The sequence below is a fragment of the Grampus griseus genome (assembly GCF_964374135.1).
Source record: "Grampus griseus genome assembly, chromosome: 6".
Classification (NCBI taxonomy): domain Eukaryota; kingdom Metazoa; phylum Chordata; class Mammalia; order Artiodactyla; family Delphinidae; genus Grampus; species Grampus griseus.
The window spans coordinates 88,614,571-88,639,970 of NC_139000.1; the positions used below are offsets into that span (position 1 = coordinate 88,614,571).

Consider the following 25,400-nt stretch of genomic DNA (forward strand, 5'->3'; position numbering starts at 1 on the left):
AAGAAGCCAGACACAAGAGGTCATATAATTCCACTTATATGAAATGTCCAGAAGAGGCAAATCCACAGAGGAAGAAGTAGATTAGTGGTTGCCAGAGGGTAGGGGAGGGGGAGAAATGGGGAGTGACTGTTAACAGATAAGATACTGGGTTTCTTTTTGAGGTGATGAAAATATTTTAAAATTAGACAGTGATGATGGTTGCACGAACTCTGTGAAAGCTAAAAACCACTGAATTGTATACTTTAAAGTAGATTTTACGATATGTCATTATATCTCAATAAAACTGTTATAAAAAGAAAATTTAAAAAACACTCTAACCAAGAATGGCAATTTGGAAGTAAACTACCAGCAAACCCCAATTCTGTCACATGTCGTTCTGGACCCAGATTGGGCTAGTCTCAAGAAAAGTGACATCTCCGGTTGAGCCGCCTAGGAGTGCTCAGAGCAGACAGACCACTGGCAAGATGAGGGGTGTATGTGTGCGCACCCAAGACACAGGGTCGGGAAACTGCCAAAAGAGCCACATTTCCAAGAGAAGTATCTCTTGCAGTCAGAGTGATGGAGAAGGCCTACTTATAAACAAGGCGGAGATTTCTGGACCCACAGGGGAGGAAATATGCTTGACAGTGTCTGCACACATTTTTGAAACTGAGAATATGCCACTTATTTAACATAAAACTAGAAGATTCCAGGTCATGAGAAGAAACAGAGAAAGCAAAAATACCCTAGTAAGCTTCTTTTTGTTTCATTGACCCTATCACTCACCACCCCAGGAATCAGAAGTCGGGCACTATAAACACTCTATCTTTCAGATTGCATTTGGACCGCGAATCTCCCCTCCTCTGGCTAGGTCATGCATTTCAGCTCACTCGGAAGAATTCTGCCCGCAGGCCCAGGGCAGGCCCAGTCCCTCAACAGCAAGGAGCTAAACTGAAAGCAATCCTGTAACACCTAGGGAACACAAACCCTTCCCATGACTCTGTCCCTCCTTCCCAGCAAAGTGACCTGTGATCCACCCACAATCTGTAAAACAGAGGCAGAAAAGCTATTCTTGAGTCCCAGTGATTTCAGCAGATTCCTCAGAATGCCAACCTTTCCATCTTCACTTTACTTATTTAATATTTATTTATTTTTGATGTGGACCATTTTTAAAGTCTTTATTGAATTTGTTACAATATTGCTTCTGTTTTATGTTTTGGTTTTTTGGCCCTGAGGCATGCGGGACCTTAGCTCCCTCATCAAGGATTGAACCCGCACCCCCTGCGTTGGAAGGCGAAGTCTCAACCACTGGACCGCCAGGGAAGTCCCCCATCTTCACTTTAAAACCAAATGGGGACAGGGAAGGAAGCTCTGATGGGAAGATATAAACAAGCAAAAATCTTTTGAGTTCAGTCTTTTATTTTCCATTTAAGGATATCCACATATAAATTTTAAATGAGCAAAGAATAAGACTTCTTACTAGAAGCAAGTTTCCACGACCTAAAAGCTTAAAGCCCAGTACCATGAATCTGTGCACTGAAATTCCAGACTGTTAAGAATGTGCAGCTCACTGAATGCATGACGATGATGACATTATAATAATAATATTAGCAGGATGTACATTTAAAAACAATTCTGGAGTACCAAATATCAATCTGTTAAAAGTGGTTCTCTTCCAGGAGTGCAATTATAAATAGCTCTCACTTCCACAATGCATAATGGTTGAATTTTTCAACCTTCCAGGCCCCTAACGTTATTTTCTCTAGAGCCCGAAAAGTCTTTAGATTTTAGGAAGTACTTCTTAGCTCTTATGAAACTACAGGATGACTTTTTGAGAAAGGAATATATTGAGTTAACTTCAATTAACACTAACATGCAAGCAGGAATTCCTTCTTTGGAAGGTCTTAAGTGCCCAAATTGCCACCTCTTGCAATGCCTTAAAACAGCAGTCCCCAACCTTTTCGGCATCAGGGACCGGTTTCCTGGAAGACAATTTTTCCACGGACGGGGAGGGGGATGATTTCAGGATGATTCAAGTGCATTGCTGTTACTGTGCACTTTATTTCTGTTATTATTACATTTATATAATGAAATAATTATACAGCTCACGATAATGCAGAATCAGTGGGAGCCCTGAGCTTGTTTTCCTGCAAATAAGGAGCACACAACCTAGATCCCTAGCATGCGCAGTTCACAGTAGGGTTCGCGCTCCTATGAGAATCTAATGCCGCAGCGGACCCGATATGACGAGGAGCTGAGGCGGTAATGTGAGTGATGGGGAGCAGCTGTAAATACAGTTGAAGCTTCACTCGCTCACCCGCCGCTCATCTCCTGCTGTGTGGCCCGGTTCCTAACAGGCCACAGACCGGTCTGTGGCCCGGGGATTGGGGACCCCTGCCTTAAAAGGTGGAACTCAGAATAATTGAAGCCCATCTTTCTATTCATGCACAATTTATACTCAACTTTCCTTCAAAAGGGATCCCAGAAAGTCTGATCATCAATCTCACTCTAGTAAGCTTGCATAGTATGTTAGATATACCATAAAACTCAAAATGCCTGAAATCATGCTGCTCTTCTCTCTGGCAGCTGGCTCCAGTGTGAAACCCAGACAGGGGCCATGTACGGTGGATATGAAGATCACTGGTTGGCTGGACACTGATCACAGCAGGTGCAGCTGCTACCCGCTTCCCCTTCAGGGAAGCCAAGAGAGAGGAGATCCTTTGAGTCCAGGCTTCATCCTGAGGGCCCACTGTGAGCCTTGCCATGTGCCCTGACCTTGGGAATGCTGGGGTTGCATGGACTGCATGGTGAGACATAGATGGCTCTTCTGTCCACCTCCACGTTCCTAGGGACCCTAACATGCTACTCACCCAGAACCATACTCCCTCCTCCCCGGGGTCAATTGCCACATCCTGTCCCTAAAGACATTGGTAAAAAGGATTACTCAGTGACTTCTGGTGGCATGTAAAAAATATAAAGTTAGAGATAACTTTGGTAAAACTCTAGGTAAATTTAAAACAAAACGTTCCTAATCTGACCTGACAGACTGCCCTGGTATACAGCTGCCTCAGGGAAAAGATAATACTGGTAAAGGAAGGTGACTTGGGACTTCCCTGGTGGCACAGTGGTTAAGAATCTGCCTGCTACTGCAGGGCACACGGGTTCGATGCCTGGTCCGGGAATATCCCACATGCCGCAGAGCAACTAAGCCCATGCACCACAACTACTGAGCCCGTGTGCCACAACTACTGAAGCTCACATGCCTAGAGCCCGTGCTCCACAACAAGAGAAGCCACTGCAATGAGAAGCCCACGCACTACAACGGAAGAGTAGCCCCCACTCACCGCAACTAGAGAAAGCCCGTGTGCAGCAACGAAGACCCGACACAGCCAAAAATAAATAAAATTAAAAAAAAAAAAAAAAGGAAGGTGACTAAAAATAAGTGAACCTGAAGGTAGGGTTATATAAATAAACACTAAAGACTATTTAAATCAGAAAGAGAGATGTACAAGAGCTAGCACTTAGATCTTTGAGAAGAGGCAGAAGCAAGCAAGGGGGCTTTCAAGGACATATTTTAATTTAATTGGACACACAGAGGGAGAAGGAGTTCAAGAGAAACCAGCACCTGCCTGGCCTGGGGCTGATGGGCAGAGCTAGGCCTGGGGGGAGTGGCGGGGGGGAGGCAGTGTGCCAGGGGAGGGGCACACTGCCTGCTTGCCACAATTGGGGTGGTGGTATAGAGAGACCAAAATAGAACCTGATTAGCTGTACAGGAGAACAACACATGTGGGAGGTGTGGGGAGAGGAAAGGCGAGCATAAAACTTGCAAAGTAGCCTGTCCAACGTGAAGGAAATGGTGAAGGGACTCCGGGGCCAGAAGTACTTGGGGGGGGTCATGAATGACTGATGGGGATAAAAACCTGAAATACATGAAACTGAATATGAAGTTTAGGAACACAAAAACCATTAAAATGAATACAATGGTTAAAATGTTGACAGGGCTAAGATTATGGTATTACATGTTAAGGGGTGATTTGAATTTATTAGATAATAAGTTCATATAACACCAACCCTCTGTGAACAATAAACTAGTAGATATGACTTTGGTGAAACACTGGCAAAATAAAGGATGATAAAAGGAATGCTTGAACTTGGGTATGCAAAATCAGGTATCCTTAAAAGCTGTGTATACAACATACTGTGTTAAAAAGGAACAAACAAAAATCATAAGGAAGTTTCATAAACAACAACTAACCAAATTTTCAAAAGATGTAGTTAGTTTTATTACTGTGAAAAAGAAGAGACTAAAAAAGCAGATGGGATACAGATAATTCTATACGGTAGTAATGTTCATGAGAAAAAAACCACATTCAATATCCCACAGTCTTTGTTAAAATGATTAAAACAATACTACACACAGAAAACTATGTATAAAAGGTCAAAACATAAAAGTTATGCGATTTTTTAACATAAAAGTTATGCAATTTTTTAAAATGCTTTTCAGAATATGACTTTAAAAATCCTACAACTTATCAAGTCACTGAAAAATTATTTGGACTGCTTCACAATGCCATAAAAACACCCAGCTAATATTTAAAATACACATGATGATAATGCAAAAAAAAATCTGATTTGCTTTAAAATAAAAACCAACAAACAATCCTATAAACAACTTTCAGAGAACAATAGAAAAATGTGAACATGGACTTAATATTAAATGACATTAGGGAATTATTGCTAATTTAGTTAATGTGATAATAATAATATAATTAAGAGATTATCCTTATTTTTAGGTGGTGGTGAAATAAACCACAGTTTTCACAGGTGAAGTGTTATGATATCTGCAACTTACTTCCAAATAGTTGAGTTAAAAAACAAACACACAGGGCTTCCCTGGTGGCGCAGTGGTTGAGAGTCCGCCTGCCGATGCAGGGGACGCGGGTTCGTGCCCTGATCCGGGAGGATCCCACATGCCGCGGAGCGGCTGGGCCCGTGAGCCATGGCCGCTGAGCCTGCGCGTCCAGAGCCTGTGCTCCGCAACGGGAGAGGCCACAACAGTGAGAGGCCCGCGTACCACAAAAAAAAAAAACAAAAAAAAACAAACACACACATACAAATATACTTTAGAAGAAACTGTTAAAAACTGTTTAACCAAGATGGTGGATATATGGATAGACATTTTCTATTTCAACTTTTTACATACTTAGTATTTTTCTTAACAAACTATTAGGAAAAATACATGATAATGATGTTTGTAACCTACCAATAGTTTGAGTTGGTTTTCCAGTAATTATTCAAACAGCTCCTCACTCCTAACCTCTGATACATGAAAGAAGGCAAGCTCAATTTAGATATATGTATATGGTCTGGGATCCTGGGAGCCTCTCACCCCTGCTACTCAAAACTCTACAAACCTTCTAAAAAACAAGCCTTCATTCTGTCTCAACTTATAAAAGCATACTGCTTAATGAACCTAATGAGCACAATACTTCTGAGTCCACCTGATTTCAGACTACACTTTTCCCATTCTGCAATTCAATAATGGTATCACCAGGAGCTTGGAATCAAGATTACAAATTGTAGCACTCTGTAAATGAAAACACACATGAAGAACACTCTGGCCAATAGCAAAGAGAAAGCTGTACCCCTTCAAGGACAAAAAAGCAAAAGAAAACAAGTAATTTCTAACAAGAGGAGAAAAACTGACTTTTGAACAGAAGTGGAAAAGCCCCATACAAAGAACTGTTAGGATAAAAAGGAACACATCAGGACCCATCAATAAGAAATGGAAAAGAAAGGGGATTCTAGGCAGCAAGTAACAAGATGAAAGAGGCAGGAAAGGAATACCGCTTGAACTTGCAAGTATCACAAAAGCTCACTATAAGCTAAAACACAAAAACTCCAATTTGGAGGGCAATTCTGACAACAGGAAAAGTGCATTCAGAAACCATTCCATGCAACCTCCCTATTACTATGAGGAACTGAGGCCCAGGCTGCCAGCCAGTGTAGGTCCCGACTTCCCAGCTCCCCACCTAACAAGTGGCAGCTATGATCACAACACTAAAAAGCAGAGAACACCAGAGCCACTTTACCCAGCAAAGGGAATACGGAAAATCACAGGAAGCCACTAACAAGTACAACTCCAAGTTCCCTAGTGGCTCATACCAATTTCACTACTATGTTCACATCAAACCGTAAACCTTCCCACTCTAGAAAATCAAAGTTAAGAGAATCTTCTTGGATGTTCATTACTTTCACAAACAGGAAGGGGAGAAAAATAAGAAAATAAATATTAACAAAATAGTACAAATGAACCACTTCTGTAATGAACTTGGGTCTCCTCCATCATTCAAAAAGCATTAAAACTAAAAAAAAAAAAAAAAGCATTAAAACTGTAAATAGATTTTTATAATATTTAAAAATTAGTAAGAAAATTATGAAACTTATCAAACTATGTAAGATGTTGATCTGACTAACAGAAGATGATATTATCTATTGAAAAAAATTAATATTTGTAGGTAAGAAAATTAATACATAAACACTTTAGCTAAAAAATTTCCACCTATCTAGGTATACGGCATGAAGAATTCCTCTAAGGGAATTTTTAAGGACATTTATATATTTCCCTAAAATATAGGTGCTGGGAACAAGATAAGGCAGGTTGTTTGTTTTTTAAGGCAACACAGATTCTGAAGTTAGCGGGAAGCAGGATATTGCTAATTTTGTGGTATATTTCCTTCTACAATAAAGAAACATTATTTATACTATGAAAGTAATATCAAAATCAACAAATGTTGGAAATGAAATGAATATGTACCTTAAGTGAGGCTAGTGGATGTTCTGGACCAAGTAAACTCCAATGAAAGGAAGCCAGATCTTCATCAGGTAGAATGTGATTTCCTGGAATACAAACAGGGATACCATAAAAGCCATCATCATGAGTGACACAGGGGAAACTTAGTATCATTGCATGTTATAATTTGTAGATTATCTTTGTTAGTTTCAGACTTTGTAATATGACTTCTTAGGACCACCTCATTTGATACACCACATAAAACTTCCACACAGAAATTGAGAATATTTCTTCATCTTTTAATACAAAGCAACATACAGCAGACAGACTTCTTGCAGCTGCCTCAAGCACAACGTGAATTTCCAGTAGAGGCTCAACAGCATTCAAACTGAATAAACTGCATAAAAACCTAAGTAATTCCCCAGCACAGTATTAAGGTCAGTCTGATAATGCCAGATGCCAAATGTCAATTTGAAACAACTTTTCATTTGTTTATGAGAGACTATGGTTCAAACTGCATTCTGTGAAGTAGGTTCAACAGCAGAGGCAGAATCTATAGTTATAAAATCTAAGGAAGGTTAAGTGACAATGTTTGCTGCCTGTGACATGGATCAACACCCTCCTCCCGTAATTTCCAGCACCACCCACAAATAGGTGTACAAAGCACAGACTACAAGTGCTATCAAGAAGTGCCAATCAGCTCTATGCACTATCACCAGGGCTGTGTCACAAATAAGAAGTGTATTCAGCTGAGAAACTACATTTTGCAGGGAACATTCTCCCTTCAGTGTAGTGCTTGGATGCCTGATACACTAACATCTTTGGTTTGTTAGTGGTCTTGATACAATTTAGAAGCAGTAATTTCCTAAATAATTCTGTAATTTTTATATTATGATTTAGTCATCTCCACACTAAGCAGATTCATTAATCAGCTGCTAACAGAAAACAAAACAAGGTGAGTTCATTTGCAATACTGCTAATCATAATACTCTAAACACACAAATACATGATACAGATGTACCAAACTGTCATTATGTCCAGAAGAGCAAAGTTAAGTCCTAATTGTATCAGTTACCGAGTTTTGTACTGCTTTCCTCGGCTCATGGAATGTATAGAACTTTACTGTGAAGTAAGTATTAAGTATCCGAGATTTGTTTTTGAAGCTTCTATCTGAAAAGATATTAAGCCAATTCCAACATCAAGAATAGTCTGTTAGGGCTTCCCTGGTGGCGCAGTGGTTGGGAGTCCGCCTGCCGATGCAGGGGACGCGGGTTCGTGCCTCAGTCAGGGAGGATCCCGCATGCCACGGAGCGGCTAGGCCCGTGGGCCATGGCTGCTAGGCCTGCGCGTCGGAGCCTGTGCTCCGCAGCAGGAGAGGCCACAACGGTGAGAGGCCCGCGTACCGCAAAAAAAAAAAAAAGAAAAAAAAAAGAATAGTCTGTTAAATACCACATGCTAACACATATATATGGAATCTAAAAAAAAAAAGGTTATGAAGAACCTAGGGGCAGGACAGGAATAAAGACGCAGATGTAGAGAATGGACTTGAGGACACAGGGAGGGGGAAGGGTAAGCTGGGACAAAGTGAGAGAGTGGCATGGACATATATACACTGTGAAATGTAAAATAGATAGCTAGTGGGAAGCAGCCACGTAGCACAGCGAGATCAGCTCAGTGCTTTATGACCACCTAGAGGGGTGGGATAGGGAGGGTGGGAGGGAGATGCAAGAGGGAGGAGATATGGGGATATATGTATATGTATAGCTGATTCACTTTGTTATAAAGCAGAAACTAACACAACATTGTAAAGCAATTATACTCCAATAAAGATGTAAAAAAAAAAGAACAGTCTGTTAAAACTTGGGTCAAATACTTAAATGAGTATTTCACTCAACCTTTCTAAAACAAAACAACTTATATAGCTATACCTTCTATTACAAAAAAGGAGAAATTATACTTTCTATTGGAAAAATAATCTTTCTTATTTGAGGACGTTGAAACTTTTACACAAAATCTAAACTAAAAATGTTCACCCAATTAAGCGTTTATCTATAACTTGCCTAAATTTTCTGAAGAAATTCCAAGCCTTAATTTATTACTAAATTATTCACAACGTTACTATTGTTTTTCATTTCTTTTACTATTTCACAAAATAAGTTAGCCAGAAAAGTATTAGTTGGCATTATCTCCCAAGAAATTTATTCAATGTTTCCTTAAATAAGATAAACAAATATCCTTCCCAAATTAGTTAAGGCATCCATATTCTAAAAGCATACAATTTTCCCATTCACTTAAAGTCAACTGTGGTAACATTTAAGTAAATATGAAACTTTTCATAATGTGCCCATCCACTCCATCACTTTTTAACATTTGAGGAAATATCCTTTTATATTTTAATGTCTGAAAATATGAAAGTACTACATACATTTAGAAATTAGGTTTTAATCCTCCAAATCCCAAGTCACAAGAGTTCACTAAGAAAATGGACAGAAAATAGCCAAGTACTAACTTAAAGACATGTATTTGAGATTAGATCCAAATAAAGACAACTTGTAAAATCAGAAAGTTTTTGATTGATTTGTAGTTATACAGTTTGAAATGTTATCACCAAATAATATATGAAAAATTATGGCTGTCTCACTATAATTTCTAGTTGTATAAAACTTTTTTGGAATGTTTATAAAAAATCTGATAATTAGGAATTTCTAAAAATAACCCACAATATAATCCCCCTCTTAAACATGACCAGATCAGGCTGCTAAGCACTAGAACAGAAATTGAGAGAGTACAATAAGATCGCACTTTTCTGGAGACCACACATCTTTCAAAAAGGGCCTGTGTGTCCCAAACAGCCCTCAATCCCATCACTGAAATTCATGGATTTTACTCACAGGAGGGCTTTGCTCAGAACACATTTACTTATACTGTGGACATAATTTTTACAAACTCTGAGCAAACTAGAGCCGGATATTCAAGTAGCTAGAAACATGTACATTCCAAGCACAAGAAAGGGAAGTGGACAGAAAAGAAAGAAATAACTATAAACTACAGACATAAAGTGATAAATAAATATATTACCTATTGCCAAGTTATTTTTAAGAGAAAGAAATTAATATATAAAATCTTAGTTGAAACCAGATTTCATCCTTTCTAGGTATTCAGCATAAGGAATTCCTCCAAGGGAGAGTTTTTTTTTCTTTTCTTTTTTTTTTGTGGTACACGGGCCTCTCACTGTTGTGGCCTCTCCCGTTGCGGAGCACAGGCTCCGGACGCGCAGGCTCAGCGGCCATGGCTCACGGGCCCCGCTACTCCACGGCACGTGGGATCTTCCCGGACCGGGGCACGAACCCGTGTCCCCTGCATTGGCAGGCGGACTCTCAACCACTGCGCCACCAGGGAAGCCCCCTCCAAGGGAGTTTTTAAAGACATGTATACATTTACTTAAGATGCAGGCACTGGAAACAAGGTAACGTAGTTTATTTTTGTTGTTTTAAAGTAATGAGAATCCTGAAAATGAGGGGAAAACATGACAGTGCTAACTTCACAGCATATTTTCTTCTATAACAAACATAATTTGTGCCAAAGGTTTAAATGTTTAATTTTCATAAGTGAGACTGTGTTAACACTTGTGATTTTTAAATGTTATTTTCCCCAAACTTTAAGGGCATTTTTTTTCACAAAATTAGTTTATCGGCCTAAGTGGAACAATACATAAACAAACAAGAACAAATGAAGCACATTTTCAGTGACACCAAAAAATAATGAGTAAAGAATGTTACTGAGAAGCCCAGCCCATTCCCTGTTTTTTTGAAATTTAAGTAAGATACAATCCCAAACATTCTAGAATTGAAATTAAAAAAAAACAACAACAGTATGTCCCAAGTACAGAACTCCTTTATAAAATGAATTTTCACACTGCCCACCTACCTAACAGAGCAGCAAAGATAGGGAAGCGGTTTGGGTTCAGGTCCAGCTGCTTGGCAACCTCGTGCATCAGATATTGGCTTGTGGTGAGACTTTTCCCATTCCGGCTCAGTTTTAGGGCATGGGCACTGAAATAGTAGGGGATGTTGCACAGGGCATAATCAGAGTCGTATGCAACTAAGCCGTGGAAGCCGTTTTCTCTGCAGAAACCGATCACTTCTTGATGATGATCCTCGATGCTCTGTGCAACCTGTGCAAGGGAGAAGACCACTTCGTCAGAGGCCAGGCACCACTTCAGCACGTGCTCAATACACAGACATATCTGTACAGAATCTGTAAATTCCAGATATGGAAGCTATACAAGAGAGCCAAACAGTCAAAACTAACAATCATAAAGTATGCAGCACATTGCTCAAATAAGAAATTTCAGTGGGAAATAATCTCCTGGTCAGTAACTTACGATCCCATCCAGACTGCAAATTAACTTTCAATTTCTTATCAAGTTCAAAGATCACCCTGTTTAAAAATACACAATCCCAGGTGGCCCCTGTGACAGTATTTTGAAGGAAAAGAGACAGATGGGAAAAAAAGAGACAGAAGAGGAAAATAAAGAAGTGTAAAGGACGGAGACAGAAAGAAGCCAGCCACTCTCAGTGAAAACAAAATAATTTCTTCAAAGTAAGTCAAAGCAAATAGGTGAAATAACCAGAAGGATTAAAAAAAAAAAAAAAAGCCAAGTATTATCCATCACCTACCTACTAGTTACTATAGACCCTGAAGCATTCAGCATATGGGTAATAATAAGAATGAACATGTTTACCCCCAAATAATTGTCACTCGTTTATTCTGTGCAAAGGACCAGGCCTGGTGGTATGGCACCAGGTTCAGGACCACTGTGAAGGCTAGGTCTAAATTTACTGCCTTTTTAGTGATGAAAGCTACAAGCTAAAGCTTCTTACTTCTACTGGCTCTCCCACTGTGAAAGGTCAACCCCATCTATCTCAGGTGTCCATCACATACTAAAGAGGGCAGAGAAGCAACGCCCACAGGAAAGCAAAAAGCCCCCAGAATTTCTCTATTCCAAAAAACATACCAAAGGGCATTGAAAAACATTTTCCTAAAATTATATATATAAAGTCAAAGACAATTCCTCTCCTGCTGTTACCCACACTCATTTAACCAACTAAAATTTGGCAGGTTTTTTTTTCCCCCTACAATGGATAAAGGTATTTTAGAAAACAGAATTTTAAACTTAATTGGGTGACTCAGCTGTGGAAAATTAACTCTCCATAGAGCCCTAAAGGTAAAAAACAAGTGAGTGCCCTTAAACATAAATTTCTAGAACTACACTGCCCGATTTGTGGCTATACTGAATTAAAATTTAAAATACATTAAAAATTAAGTTCAAGTGTTCAATGGTCACCTACTAGATGGACATCATTGTAGAGTTACTCTCATTTCTCACTGACTTTCAGCAAATTTTGTTAGAAAGTTAGTTATAATGAAATCTCAGCGGCAAAGCAGTCCTTTTAAAGATGCATATTTAAAGGAAAAATAATTTTTTGCATTCTCTTAATAAGTATTTTGATAAAAATATTTTGCTTTACAAAGAAAACAATAACAACATACAATTAGTCAATTACTCTTCTGTCTTAGAATAGGATGATGCTGTTTTATTTCAGTCTAAAAAGAGTACTTTCACTAAAATAGAAAACTACAGTTAAAATTTATTTTAATTAGCCCAGCTTCATCTAGAAATGATAATCTCCAAGTCCATGCTCTCTACCTCAAATCACTTTATTACATAAAACTTTATATTTACAGCAATGTCTTAAGGCATTTAAAAATCACCAGCAATTCCTGTTTTCCAGACATCTTTAATATTAAGTCTGCACAATCTTCCTAAGAGGCCCTGAAATGAAGAGAGATTGTGAGTTACCACCCCCTAGCTCCAGTCCCCTCAGAGGAGTTCTAGAAAAGGCAGCATGGCTGCTTGCTTCATAGAGCCAGATATCCTGTAGAGGAGATGGGGCAAAATTAAATGTATGAGTTGAGTACTGTACAAGCTATATTTTGCAAGAGAGTTTGTTAACCTATTCTTCCAGGAAACTGAGGCTGCCAGCAGTTCAGAACCTAGCTCTGCCCAGCTCCAGGACAAGAGCGGTCCAGAGACTCATCCTCCCTGGGCACCCACTCTCTGCATACCTCACAACATCACCTCATTATCCTCACAACAACCCTTGGAGGGGAAAGGAGGAGGTAGCCCTGTGTGGTCACTCAGTGGGGTGTTCAAGCAGGGGAACAGCAGGTATACTGACTCAGAGCTGAGTGTGGTGTCTGCAGCCTCATGCCAGAGACCCAGGGGAAAGCAGTAGGCAATGGAGTCAGAGCAGGCAGGGACAGATCTAATCTGGCAGGTTTTCAAGGAAGGCTGTGGGCATTGTAAAACAACAGGCAATATATTTCCAGAGCTGTAAAGCACTCATACTCTTTGACTCTGGAGCAATCTTACGCCAGGAAATAGAGCCTAAGAAAGCAACGTATCTGATAAAAAACGTTGGGAGCATAAAAAGGGTGAGGGTAGCCTTCCATGGGAAAAATAAGTTAACATTAAGGAGCTGGGTAAACACAGCAACTACACAATGTTGTGGAGAAACTTGAGAAAAGCTTAGAATAAAATATTAAGCAAAACCATTTCAGAATACAATATCTGCTACATACAACCACATAAAACTGCACCTATGGAAAAAGACTGAAAGGGAGTAAGCAAAAACTAACACAGTTGTACACGGTGGCACAATTATACTTAAAAAAAAAAAGAAAGAAAAAAAACTTTAATTTATTATTATTTTTAACATCTTTATTGCAGTATAATTGCTTTACAATGGTGTTAGTTTCTGCTTTATAACAAAGTGAATCAGCTATACAGATACATATATCCCCATATCCCCTCCCTCTCCCACCCCTCTAGGTGGTCACAAAGCACCGAGCTGATCCCCCTGTGTTATGCGGCTGCTTCCCACTAGCTATCTATTTTACATTTGGGAGTGTATATATGTCCATGCCACTCTCTCACTTTGTCCCAGCTTACCCTTCCCCCTCCCCGTGTCCTGAAGTCCATTCTCTACGTCTGTATCTTCATTCCTGTCCTGTCATTAGGTTCTTCAGAACCTTTTTTTTTTTTTAAGATTCCATATATACGTGTTAGCATACGGTATTTGCTTTTCTCTTTCTGACTTACTTCACTCTGTATGACAGACTCTAGGTCCATCCACCTTACTACAAATTACTCAGTTTTGTTTCTTTTTATCTCTGAGTAATATTCCATTGTATATATATGCCATATCTTCTTTATCCATTCATCTGTTGATGGACACTTAGGTTGCTTCCATGTCCTGGCTACTGTAAATAGTGCTGCAATGAACATTGTGGTACATGACTCTTTTTGAATTATGGTAGAAAAAAAACTTTTTTAAAGGAAAAAAACCTAATAAAAAGTTGAAACAGCCGTCATATATGCACGCCCACACTGGCCACCTCTATGCCACCGCACTGGGGGCAAATACTCCTCCTTTCACATCCGTCTCCTGCCAGACAAGGCACACAATTTGCTCATCTACATATCAAGGGTCTAGCTTGGTGCCTGGCACACAGTAAAAACTATTTATGAAACGAAAAACTCTGGGAGTCCCAGTTCAGGGGCCCCAAACAGTCTTTAAATTATTTATAAAGATTACTATAAACTCTAAACAGTGGAAACCAACAGTCAGTAGAGCCTTATAGAGCAGTTTCATCTATCTCTGGGGAGTGGAATGTAGCGCTTTCCACAGTCACCTCCTTCCACTGACCCTTCCCCAAACACAATTTCTCATTCATTCAGAACACTTGGTTTCAGCCTGGCATTAATAAGCAAAGTGAATGAACTATTAATAACTCACTACAAGACTAATTTGCAAATGTTAACAATATCTTAATCCTCCCCCAAAGCACACCTAACATTAAACAAATAATTGTCTGCTAGAATTAATCTCCTAAAACAAAAGATAAAGGAACTCTGCCCTTAAGTAAGCACAGACTTCAAATCTAAAGCAAGGTGTATAACTGAATCACTTTGCTGTACACCAGAAACTAACACATTGTGTTAGTTCAATCAACTATACTTCAATAAAAAAAATAATAATAATAAAGCAAGGTGGAGCAATCTGTGCCCCTTGTCGTGCTCATCTTTCCTATCTCAGGTACCCTGAGTGATATGGATGGCGAGGAGAACCAAAATGTCCAGGTTCCAGTTCTGGCTTGATGTCCAACCTGCCTAGCTAGGAATGTAAAATTAATGAATCTTTAAGATTCTTTCAACTTCTGAAATTCTAGTATTCTTCCCCACTGGTTAAAATCCATTTTGCCTTTATCTGAGGAAGGCTACATGGCATTAAAAACCACAAGGTAACAGAGATGCAATCCTTTCCAACAAGTGAACAATGGAAGTGTGGTGTAGCAGTTACTCAATTAGGGAAATAAAAACCCCACAAAACACCTAAATGAAAGAGTCTGGCTGATGGATACATGACTCTGCATTTGTACAAACTCACATCATTGTACATATCATACAAAGGATAAACTTTAATATACACGACTTAAAAAAAAAAATCAGCCAGCAGTCAGGGATGGTAGGCCAGAATGCAAACTGACAAATGTATCGAATTGTATTATAAACCGTCTGTCACAGGGGTGCCAATGAACAACTCTGAAATCACTTTCACATGTGTTAAGGTTGGGGTAAATGGATGGTAGATGACCTCAGTGTCTCCCTATCAGAGAATGGGCTTACAAATGTGCAAAGGGAGGAGGCTAGCATGACCCTGTAGTGTTGGGTTAGCCATGGAGATGTCCGTAAGAACCCACAAGTAGATGACAACACAGACAGACAGGCACAGAAATCATTAGAGGTTAAGTGTGTGCAGGTGGATTAGTCTATAAACACACACCTATATCTCCCAGGTGTCAGCAGAGAACCTAGAAGCAGCAACACCCCAGGAGAAAGAACATCTGTACCCCGATCCGGTTTCTAAATACCATTCTCCACTAAAAGGCATGTCACTGAGCAGACGCCCAGTAGATATACGGAAGGAGGGCACTGCCCCTCTGGAGCATTCTCCCCAAATCACAAGAAAATATCAGACAGCCCAAACTGGAGGCCAACCTACCAAATGCCTGATCAGTTCTCCAAAAGTGTCAAGGTCACCACAGAGACAAGCAGAGGCTGAGAAGCTGTCCCAGATCAGAGATCAGTAAGTAGACAAGACGCCTAAAGGCAACAGGGAATCCAAAAAGGATACAGGTAGAAAATGGAAGAAATCTGAATGAAATACATAATGCAGTTAATGGTACTGTACCAATGCTAATTTCTTAGTTGTAACAGTTGTACTAGCTCATAGGATGCTAAGATGCATGAAAGCTGAGTGAAGGATATTCAGGAACTCTCTGTACCATTTTTGCAACTTTTCTATAAACCCCAAATTATTCCCAAGTAAGAAGTTTATTTTAAAAAGAAAAAAAAAAAAAAACACAATAGTCTACAAAAGCGGTCCCCAACCTTTTTGGCACCAGGGACCAGTTTCCTGGAAGACAATTTTTCCACAGATTGGAGGCGGCGGTGGGGGGAAGGAATGGTTTTGGGATGATTCAAGTGCATTACATTTATTGTGCACTTGATTTCTATTATTATTACATTGTAATATATAATGAAATAATTATACAACTCACCATAATGCAGAATCAGTGGAGCCCTGGGCTTCCTTTCACTTGCCACTCACTGATAAGACTTTTGATATGAGTCTGCAAGCAACTGATTTATTATGGTCTCTGTGCAGTCAAACCTCTCTGCTAATGACAATCTGTATTTGCAGCCGCTCCCCAGAGCTGGCATCACCGCCTCAGCTCCACCTCAGATCAAGCTTTAGATTCTCATAAGGAGCACACAACCTACATCCCTCACATGCGCAGCTCACAGTAGGGTTCGCACTCCTATAAGAATCGAATGCCGCAGGTGATCTGACAGCAGGCAGAGCTCAGGCAGTAATGTGAGCCATGGAAAGCAGTTGTAAATACAGATGAAGCTTCTGCTCACTCATCCGCTGCTCACCTCCTGCTGTGCGGCCTGGTTCCTAACAGACCATGGACCGGTACCAGTCCGTAGCCCAGGGGTTGGGGACCCCTGGTCTACAAGACACTAACTGAGAGACTGTTTTAAGCTATTTCATCATGTGAACAAAGCACTGAAAGGCCTGGCAGGCAAAGTCTCCGAGAGTCTATCATGTGAAAACACAACTCTCCCCAGACAGTCCAACTAAGGGAAGTAGGAAAGCCCACCACACACAGCATAAACCTATGAATGAAAGAATAAAGTCCAACAACCAAGAATACCTGTAAGAGGCCCACTGAACAATTCCTCAAGATTTATGTCAAAGAGCCTGGTAGAGTCAGGGGCAAAGAATTGGATGCAGTGCAGAGGAGACTCGATGCAAGGTTTGGGTGAGGATAGGAAAACGCCTGGACTGCATCAAAACAGAACCTGAGAGGTAGTTATTTAATTAAAAAAAAAATTAAATTCCAGAGGTTAAGCTTCTAGGAATCAGGGTCTAACAGGGTATCGCTGTTCTTTCTCCTTTCAGTGTGTCTTTCTTCTGGTCTGAATGCCTTTCACTCCTATTTCCCATCTCTTCTACTCACTCTATTCCCCGTGTTCTGTTTCTCCAATTCCCTGGCCTTCCAGCTCCTGGCTCAGACTGGGCACATTATGCTTAATGAAAATGGTATGTCTAGTTCTTAATTCTTAGTTTAGAAATGAGTAAAAACTATGAAATACAATGTTGGGAAGATTATTTCAATTTGAATTCCCAAAGAGTATAAAAAGCAAGCTAAAAAATTATGCCGAGACCTATCTACTCACAGGTGATAAAGAAAGGGTTAAGGCCTCCTATGAGAGCGAGCCAGACTTGGAATTATGCATAGCCTCCTCACAGAAAACCACAGGCTAGTGACCAAAGACCGCCTACCACCTTAAAGGCACTAGGCCTTGACTGATTTTTGCCATGGCTGCCATCACCACTGCATCAAAATGCAACTTCAGATCAAGGGAGTGAAACCGTAGAGCTCCTGAGTACAGTGCACAGAGCATTCAACTTTTACTATTTTTTTTAATATATAAATTTATTTATTTTATTTTTTTATTTTTGGCTGTGTTGCGTCTTCGTTGCTGTGAGCAGGCTTTCTCTAGTTGCGGTGAGCAGGGGCTACTCTTTGTTGCGGTGCGCGGGCTTCTCACTGCTGTGGCTTCTCTTTTTGCGGAGCACAGCCTCTAGGCGCGCAGGCTTCAGTAGTTGTGGCACGTGGGCTCAGTAGTTGTGGCTTGCGGGCTCTAGAGCTCAGGCTCAGTAGTTGTGGTACACGGGCTTAGTTGCTCTGCGGCATGTGGGATCTTCCCGGGCCAAGGCTCGAACCTGTGTCCCTTGCATTGGCAGGCAGATTCTTAACCACTGCGCCACCAGGGAAGCCCACTTGATACGTGCTTTGGTAGCCACAACTAGGCTGGGAACCACCAAACACCTCGCCTCACTTCTCCACCCATCCGTCACCAAGAAACACGGTGTATGCAATCAGTGTTGAAGATCTTCAGTAGCTGGCAAAACGCCCCATTTTTGGTCCCAATGAAGTATTTTGTATTTAGCTAGGGATAATTTTATGTAACTGTATATTTGCCACAGAATCCTAGGTAAATCTTTTTATCTCAATAGTTTTAAGTTTCATCATTAAAAAGGCAGATACATCAAAATTCAGTATTTTTTACAAAGAATAATGACTAAAAAATTCTCAAGCTTACTTTGTGAATGTAATTATTTATTAATGCTGAAAGCAGCTATGGGGAAAGTCCTATAAGAATGAAAATGTAACACCGTTACTTACTCCTAATCTCCAGTGAAGAAGCACTTGTACAGTGAGGTTTTGTGTCTCTGGCATCAGGTGAACTCCACTGCCTACTTTAATACTTTCTGTACTTCCATTTCTTCATCTGCAAAAATAATAGTACTCTCCTACCTCATAGGGTAGCTGTGATGATTAAATGAGTTACTACATGTAAACAGCTCAGAATCATTCATAAATAATAAGCACTTGATAAATGTCAGGTACTATTTATTTTCAAGTAAGCTATGTGAGAAAGGATCTACTTCTTCATACTTTTCATGCAGGACCTGAAACACTATGAGTTGTCATAAAGAGATTTTCTGACACAAAGAAAAAAATATCATATGTGGTTTTTCTTTAGAATAATTTTACAGAGGCTCAGGGAATAATGTGACACGTCCTCCAACCAGCTACTGGCTTTAAAAGATATAAGTTAACCTGAACGTAAAAGGATAAGTCAACCTAAATTCTTTTGTTAAAAAAAAAAAAATCAGGCTCTGACCTTTATCCAGCAGAATTCTAGACACTATGTATGAGGTGGGTAAAACTTACTCAGGCTACTTACTCCCTACTCAAGTCGAGCTGAAGAGTGAGAACATGAAAGTCAATGCTAACTTGGTAGAAGATTTTTATTGTTGTTGTTTACTTTAAAAGAGCAATTTTAGTGTCATGACATACATTAGCAATGTCTCTAAAAGTAAACCTCTCCTCCTCAGGAAATCTGTAATCATGGCTGAATAAACGTCTTACCTTATATAGCTCTTGGTTATTCTATAAGAATTGGTTGCAGTGGTCTTAAAAGCAAGGAAAAACAATGTCTTTTAAAATAAGGGAGTGGCACATGAAAAGATTCTCAACTTCATTAATCATAGGGAAATGTAAATCAAAACCACGAGATACCATTTCACACCAATTAAGATGGCTACTAAAAAAAAAAACAGAAATAAGCAAGTGTTGGCGAGGATGTGGAAAAACTGGAACCCTCACACATTGCTGGTGGAATGTAAAATGGTGTAGTTGCTGTGGAAAATGGTGTAACAGTTCTCAAAATATAAAATCACCATATGATCCTGCAATTCCATTTCTGGGCATATACTCAAAAGAACTGAACGCAAGGATTCAAACAGATATTTGCACCCCCATCTTCATAGCAATATTATTCACGATAGCCAAAATGTAGAAGCAACCCAAGAGTCCACTGACAGATGAACAGATAAGCAAAATGTGGTCTATCCCACACAAGAAATTATTATGCATCCTTGAAAAGGAAGGAAATTCTGATACATACTACAACACGGATGAACCTTGAGGACATTATGCTCAGTGAAATAAACCAGTTACAAAAAGATAAATTCTGTGTGATTCCATTCATATGAGGTGCCTTAAGTAGTCAGATTCATAGAGACAAGAAAGTAAAATGGCGGCTGCCACAGGCTGGCAGAGAGGAATGGGGAGTTAGTGCTCAATGAGGACAGTTTCACTTTGGGAAGGTGAGAAATTTCTAGAGATTGATGGTAGTGATGGCTGCATAGTAGTGTGAATGTGGTTTCGCATCCGCTGATATGGACAGCCGACTGTACTCACTGTACTACACCATTTTACATCAGGGACTTGAGCATCCTTGGATTTTGGTATCTGAGGGGTCTCCTGGAATCAGTCCCCTGCATATACCTGAGGGAAGACTGTACTTAATTCTACTGAACTTAATTCCACTTAAAAATGGTTAAAATGGGCAGGCTTCCCTGGTGGCGCAGTGGTCAAGACTCCGCCTGCCAATGCAGGGGACATGGGTTCGAACCCTGGTCCAGGAAGATCCCACATGCTTAGCTGCGGAGCAACTAAGCCCCTGAACCACAACTACTGAGCCTGTGCTCTAGAGCCCGCAAGCCACAACGGCTATGCCCGCCCGCCCCAACTACTGAAGTCTGCACACCTAGGGCCCGTGCTCTGCAACAAGAGAAGCCACCACAGTGAGAAGCCTGCACAATGCAACGAAGAGCAGCCCCCGCTAGCCGCAACTAGAGAAAGCCCACGCACAGTAATGAAGACCCAACGCAGCCAAAAATAAAATAAATTAATATAAAAATAAGAAATGGTTAAAATGGTAAAACTTTTGTTATAGTTTATTACAATTAAAAAAATAAAGATAAAAATTATAATAATAAGAGGGTGGCACCCCGTCTCCCTGTTTTCTCAGAAATCCTAGGCACTTAGCTCCAACATATAACTTCCTCCTTGTCAAAACAGAAGTTTTATTTTTCCTTTGGATAATGACATTAGCATATATGTAATGTATTATATCTGCCAGCCTACATAAAAGGGTGAGATTTCTTCTTTGCAATCTCTTTAGCAGGTTGCCTGTGATGCAACTGCAATCTGTTTCAATGCTTATTCAATAATAAAACTGTTTTCTTTCTCTGTTAAAAAATTAAATAAGAGAGTGAATGTCCTAAAAGAAATGCAAGTTAAACTTCATACATTTTTAAAATAAAAATAATAAAAGGAATGTTGAGGGCTTCCCTAGTGGCGCAGTGGTTGAGAGTCCACCTGCCAATGCAGGGGACACGGGTTCGTGCCCCGGTCCGGGAAGATCCCACATGCCGTGGAGCGCGGCTAGGCCTGTGAGCCATGGCTGCTGAGCCTGCACGTCCGGAGCCTGTGCTCCACAACGGGAGAGGCCACAATACTGAGAGGCCCGCGTACCGCAAAAAAAAAAAGGAATGTTGAACCAAGGGGGAAAGGGGTGGGCTGGGAGGAACTGGGAGACTGAGACTGACACATATATATTATTGATACTATGGATAAAATGGACAACTGATAGGAACATGCTATATAGCACAGGGAACTCACCTAGTGCACAGTGGTAACCTAAATGGGAGTGAAGTCCAAAAGGGAGGGGATATCTGTATGTGTTTGGCTGATTCATTTCGTTGTGCAGTGGAGGCTAACAACATTGTAAAGCAACCATACTCCAATAAAAATTAATTTAAAAGAAAAAAGGAGTGTTGAAACACCAACATTATTTGTATTCAGTGTCTATTCAGCCTACTATATTAATCTCCTAATGATTCAGCTAACTCCAAGCAGTAGTATTCTTTTTAAAAATCCAATTCCAAAATACATCAAAATTTAACTTTTGGAATTCAGAAAAATGAATCTCAGACTGATGCAATTTATTTCAAAATGGTGACACGTGCAAATTCTTTATTGAAATATTTAATGGCTCACATAGGTACAGGAGATTGAAAAACCATGGTGCCTGTGCTCATCCAAGCGGTCCAGGGAGGCCCTCCCAGTCTGGACTGGCTGGCACTCCTGCCCATGAAGATGAACAATACACTCCAGACCTATGAAAACTCAACCCTCCAGTAATACTCCTTCCAGTATATTTTCTTACACTAATTGGCAAAATACCAACAGGGTAGTTTCAGTTTTTCCAAAGAAATAAATTTATTCTAGAGACAAGCGGGAAATACCAAGTAACCGGGGTACAAAAGAATCACGTTTCTAGATCACAGATCCTTAATTACTGTAGATTTACCATCACCTTTGCAGATAAGTCAGTGTGCCAAGTTCAACTCTATACTGGCCCTAAAATACCTAGAAACAATGTTTGATAGAGCCAGGTATAACAAGGGAGAAAAAAAAAGATGGCTAAATGAAGCCAATTTCCCTAAGCAGTCACCCCTTTGATGTCTTCAACACAGCTCCTAAATTAAGAAGCATAAAGGGCTTACTCAAAGATAAAGCCTCTGTGCCAGGTGGCCAAGCTGAGACTACTTATCTGTGGAATTGACTAGACTCTGGGTTTGAACACAAACTTTCTACCATCTTTCTGCCATCACTGCCTTGCACAAGGTGACTAACTGGTGAGTCTGGAATTGATTTGTCCATTTCTCAAATATATTTTGAACATGTACTACATGCCAGTGTTCTAAGAGATGGATAACATAATGTTCTAAGAGGTGGTCATCCATCGTAGGACTTACTTGCTAGAGAAAACATAAACATAAGTAAAAACTAATTCCAGCTATATAGAGACATTTGGAGAATTTTAGAATATTTCTATCTGAACTCTGATTCACTTACATCTAATTGTTCTATTTATAAAACTCTGTCTATAAATCCATTGGAAAATAAATCTAATTTTTCAAATTCTGGAGTATTGCTTCTTTAAGGTGGGGGTGGAGAAAATGGGTGAAGTCTAAATGTACAAACTTCCAGTTACAGTTGACCCCTGAACAATGGGGAGGGAGGTGTTTAGGCAAACCAACCCTCCACGCAGTCAAAAATCTGTGTATAACTTTATAGTTAGTCCTCCATCCACGGTTCTGCATCCATGGACTCAACCAACCACAGATTGTAACATTTACTATTGACAAAAATCCACATATAAGTGGACCCACACTGCTCAAACACGTGTCGTTCAAGGGTCATCTGTATAAAATAAATAAGTCATGTGGATGTAATGTACAGCATGGAGAGTGTAGTTAACACTGTATTGTATATTTGAAAGTTGCTAAGAGAGAGCTTAAAAATTCTCATAAGAAAAAAAAGTATAACTATGTATGGTGATGGATGTTAACTAGACTTAATGTGGTGATCATTTCACAATATATACATATATTGAATCATTATGCTGTACAGCTGAAGCTAATATAATGCTGTATGTCCACTATATCCCAATTTAAAAAAAAAAGGAACTCCTCTTCATATTACATGGTATTTATTCCTATGGTCAATTTCTTACTAAGGCTGGAATGTGTAGTATGTTTTAATTAATTTCTTTCCATTGTATAAATTCTAATTGTATAAAACAAAATGAAGAGCAACGTGGGTCTAGAAATATATAAGAGAGAAGGTGTGTGTATGTACGTATCTTATTTAGAAAACTAAGCTATATTCTCTTTTTTTACTTATCTCCCTGGTATACTTAGAAATCTCTATTTCAAACCTTTATATGGCTTTACTAAGGCCCAAAGCTTAGAATTCTTTGACTTGTTCACATCAGGATTTCCTAGCCTTGGCACTGGTGATATTTGGGAATGGATAATTCTTTACTGTGGGGCTGTCCTGTGCATTGTAGAATGTTTAGCAGCATCCCTGGCCCCTGCCTCTAGATGCCTGCAGCCAGTATGCCCTCATCTGTGACAATCAAAAATGTCTCTAGACCTTAACAAAATCACCAGCCCTCTAGCCCCTGTTGAGAATCACTGCTCTTCAGTGACTAAATAGATGGTCCTATGGCATCAAAGAAAGTTCCAAACGTTGACATGGGAAAATGATGTAAACGAGCACACACACCCCCGCCTTCCACTAGAGTAAACTCCTTAAAGGATTCCATTCTTTTCTGTTATATTCACTCCTCCACACCTGGCCAATAGCAGGCACTCAATGTTTGCTAAAGGGAGAATGAATCATCACTGGAAACCAGAGAGGAGAGAATAAGAAATTTAAAGAAAATAAATCGTACTTAATGGCCATTGACCCAGGTGTTGAAAGAAAATAATTAAATTGCCTATATAAATAGAACAAAGAAAATATATGATTAAAAAGTTGAATGCCTATACTAAACATAGGAAATACAGGAGGAGTAAAATTAGTCCCTGGCCTCAAGTAGCTTAGAGTTAGTGGGGGAGATACATATGAAGGTAGCTACAATAAAGCTTTTGAGATGGGCTTTGAGGTAGAACCAAAATTCTGGCAAGCGAAAGTGGGGTAGACAGACGGAGACATCAGTAGAGTTGGGAAATGGACATTTCTTGGGGAAACAGTAAACAGTCTGGTTGGGAGCATCTTAAAAGTATAATAGAAGAATTCTGAAACTAAGGAAGGTAGAATGGATTCGGATTGTCGGAGGGTCTAAAAGCCTGAATAAAGAGTTTGGATTAATGGTTTTGTTGACAGTCGTTGCCAGGAGAATGACTCACCTGAGGACCCTGCAGGGTGCTCTGACATTGTGTGCAAGATGAGTTCCACTGTTGATACTAGGCATGGGGGCCTGGTCAGATCCAGAGGCAATTCTGACTACTATCCACAGTAAGACACAGTTTAATGTAATGGTATTCACCCTTAATACATGTCTTGCATTCTACTTTTTATTCTATTTTATTCTGTGTGAATTTTTCTAAATGCTGATAAACACCCAATAATTTGGTTTCACAACCCACCAGACCTTTTCGGTAAACTTGGTGAGTTCACACATTGGGAATACTAGAAATGAGGAACAGAAGTGTAAGTAAGAGACTGCTGGGCTAGAACTGATGTGTCATATTGCAGGGACTGGCAGGATGGAATGATAAAAATGCCAAAGATGACTCCAGGGTGGTAAGTGTAACTTTGAAATAGGTGACCATCAGGCTCAAAGCAGTTAGGGCTAAAAGTGAAATCAGAACAGACTGGGAGAAGAGACAACTGTGGAAAGTGAAAGGAGAATGAAGGGTATATCAGTAAAAGTCAGGCTCTAGGGGGGACATGCAGTTTGAAGTCTTAAAGGTGGTATCATTCTTCCTGCTAATTATAGGACACAAACCCTAGGGTAGCTAAAGTGAAATTACAATAGTCACTAGAGGTGACTAATCTGAGGTCAGATTAGAGAGGATAGTCAGTTTGTGTGTTGAATGGGATATGGGAGAAGTAATCTCTAAGTACATAAAACCAGCTGCTCAAGTCTTTGAGAACAGTAAAAGGGTGCACTGGAAACTGTCAGATGTTGAAAGAATATGTGCATAGTATTAACCTC

The 25,400-nt window shown here is 39.9% G+C and overlaps 1 protein-coding gene across 1 annotated transcript in view; it reads right to left on the minus strand.

Annotated features, from left to right (window-relative positions):
* Positions 1-25,400, minus strand: part of FAM120A (family with sequence similarity 120 member A) — a gene marked incomplete at its 5' end in the record, with an annotated part of 104,459 nt that overhangs the window by 73,150 nt on the left and 5,909 nt on the right. The window contains 2 exons of the mRNA XM_082655967.1: positions 6,797-6,879; positions 10,700-10,946. Coding sequence (XP_082512093.1) covers positions 6,797-6,879; positions 10,700-10,946 — 330 coding nt within the window. The remainder of the gene's footprint in view (positions 1-6,796; positions 6,880-10,699; positions 10,947-25,400) is intronic.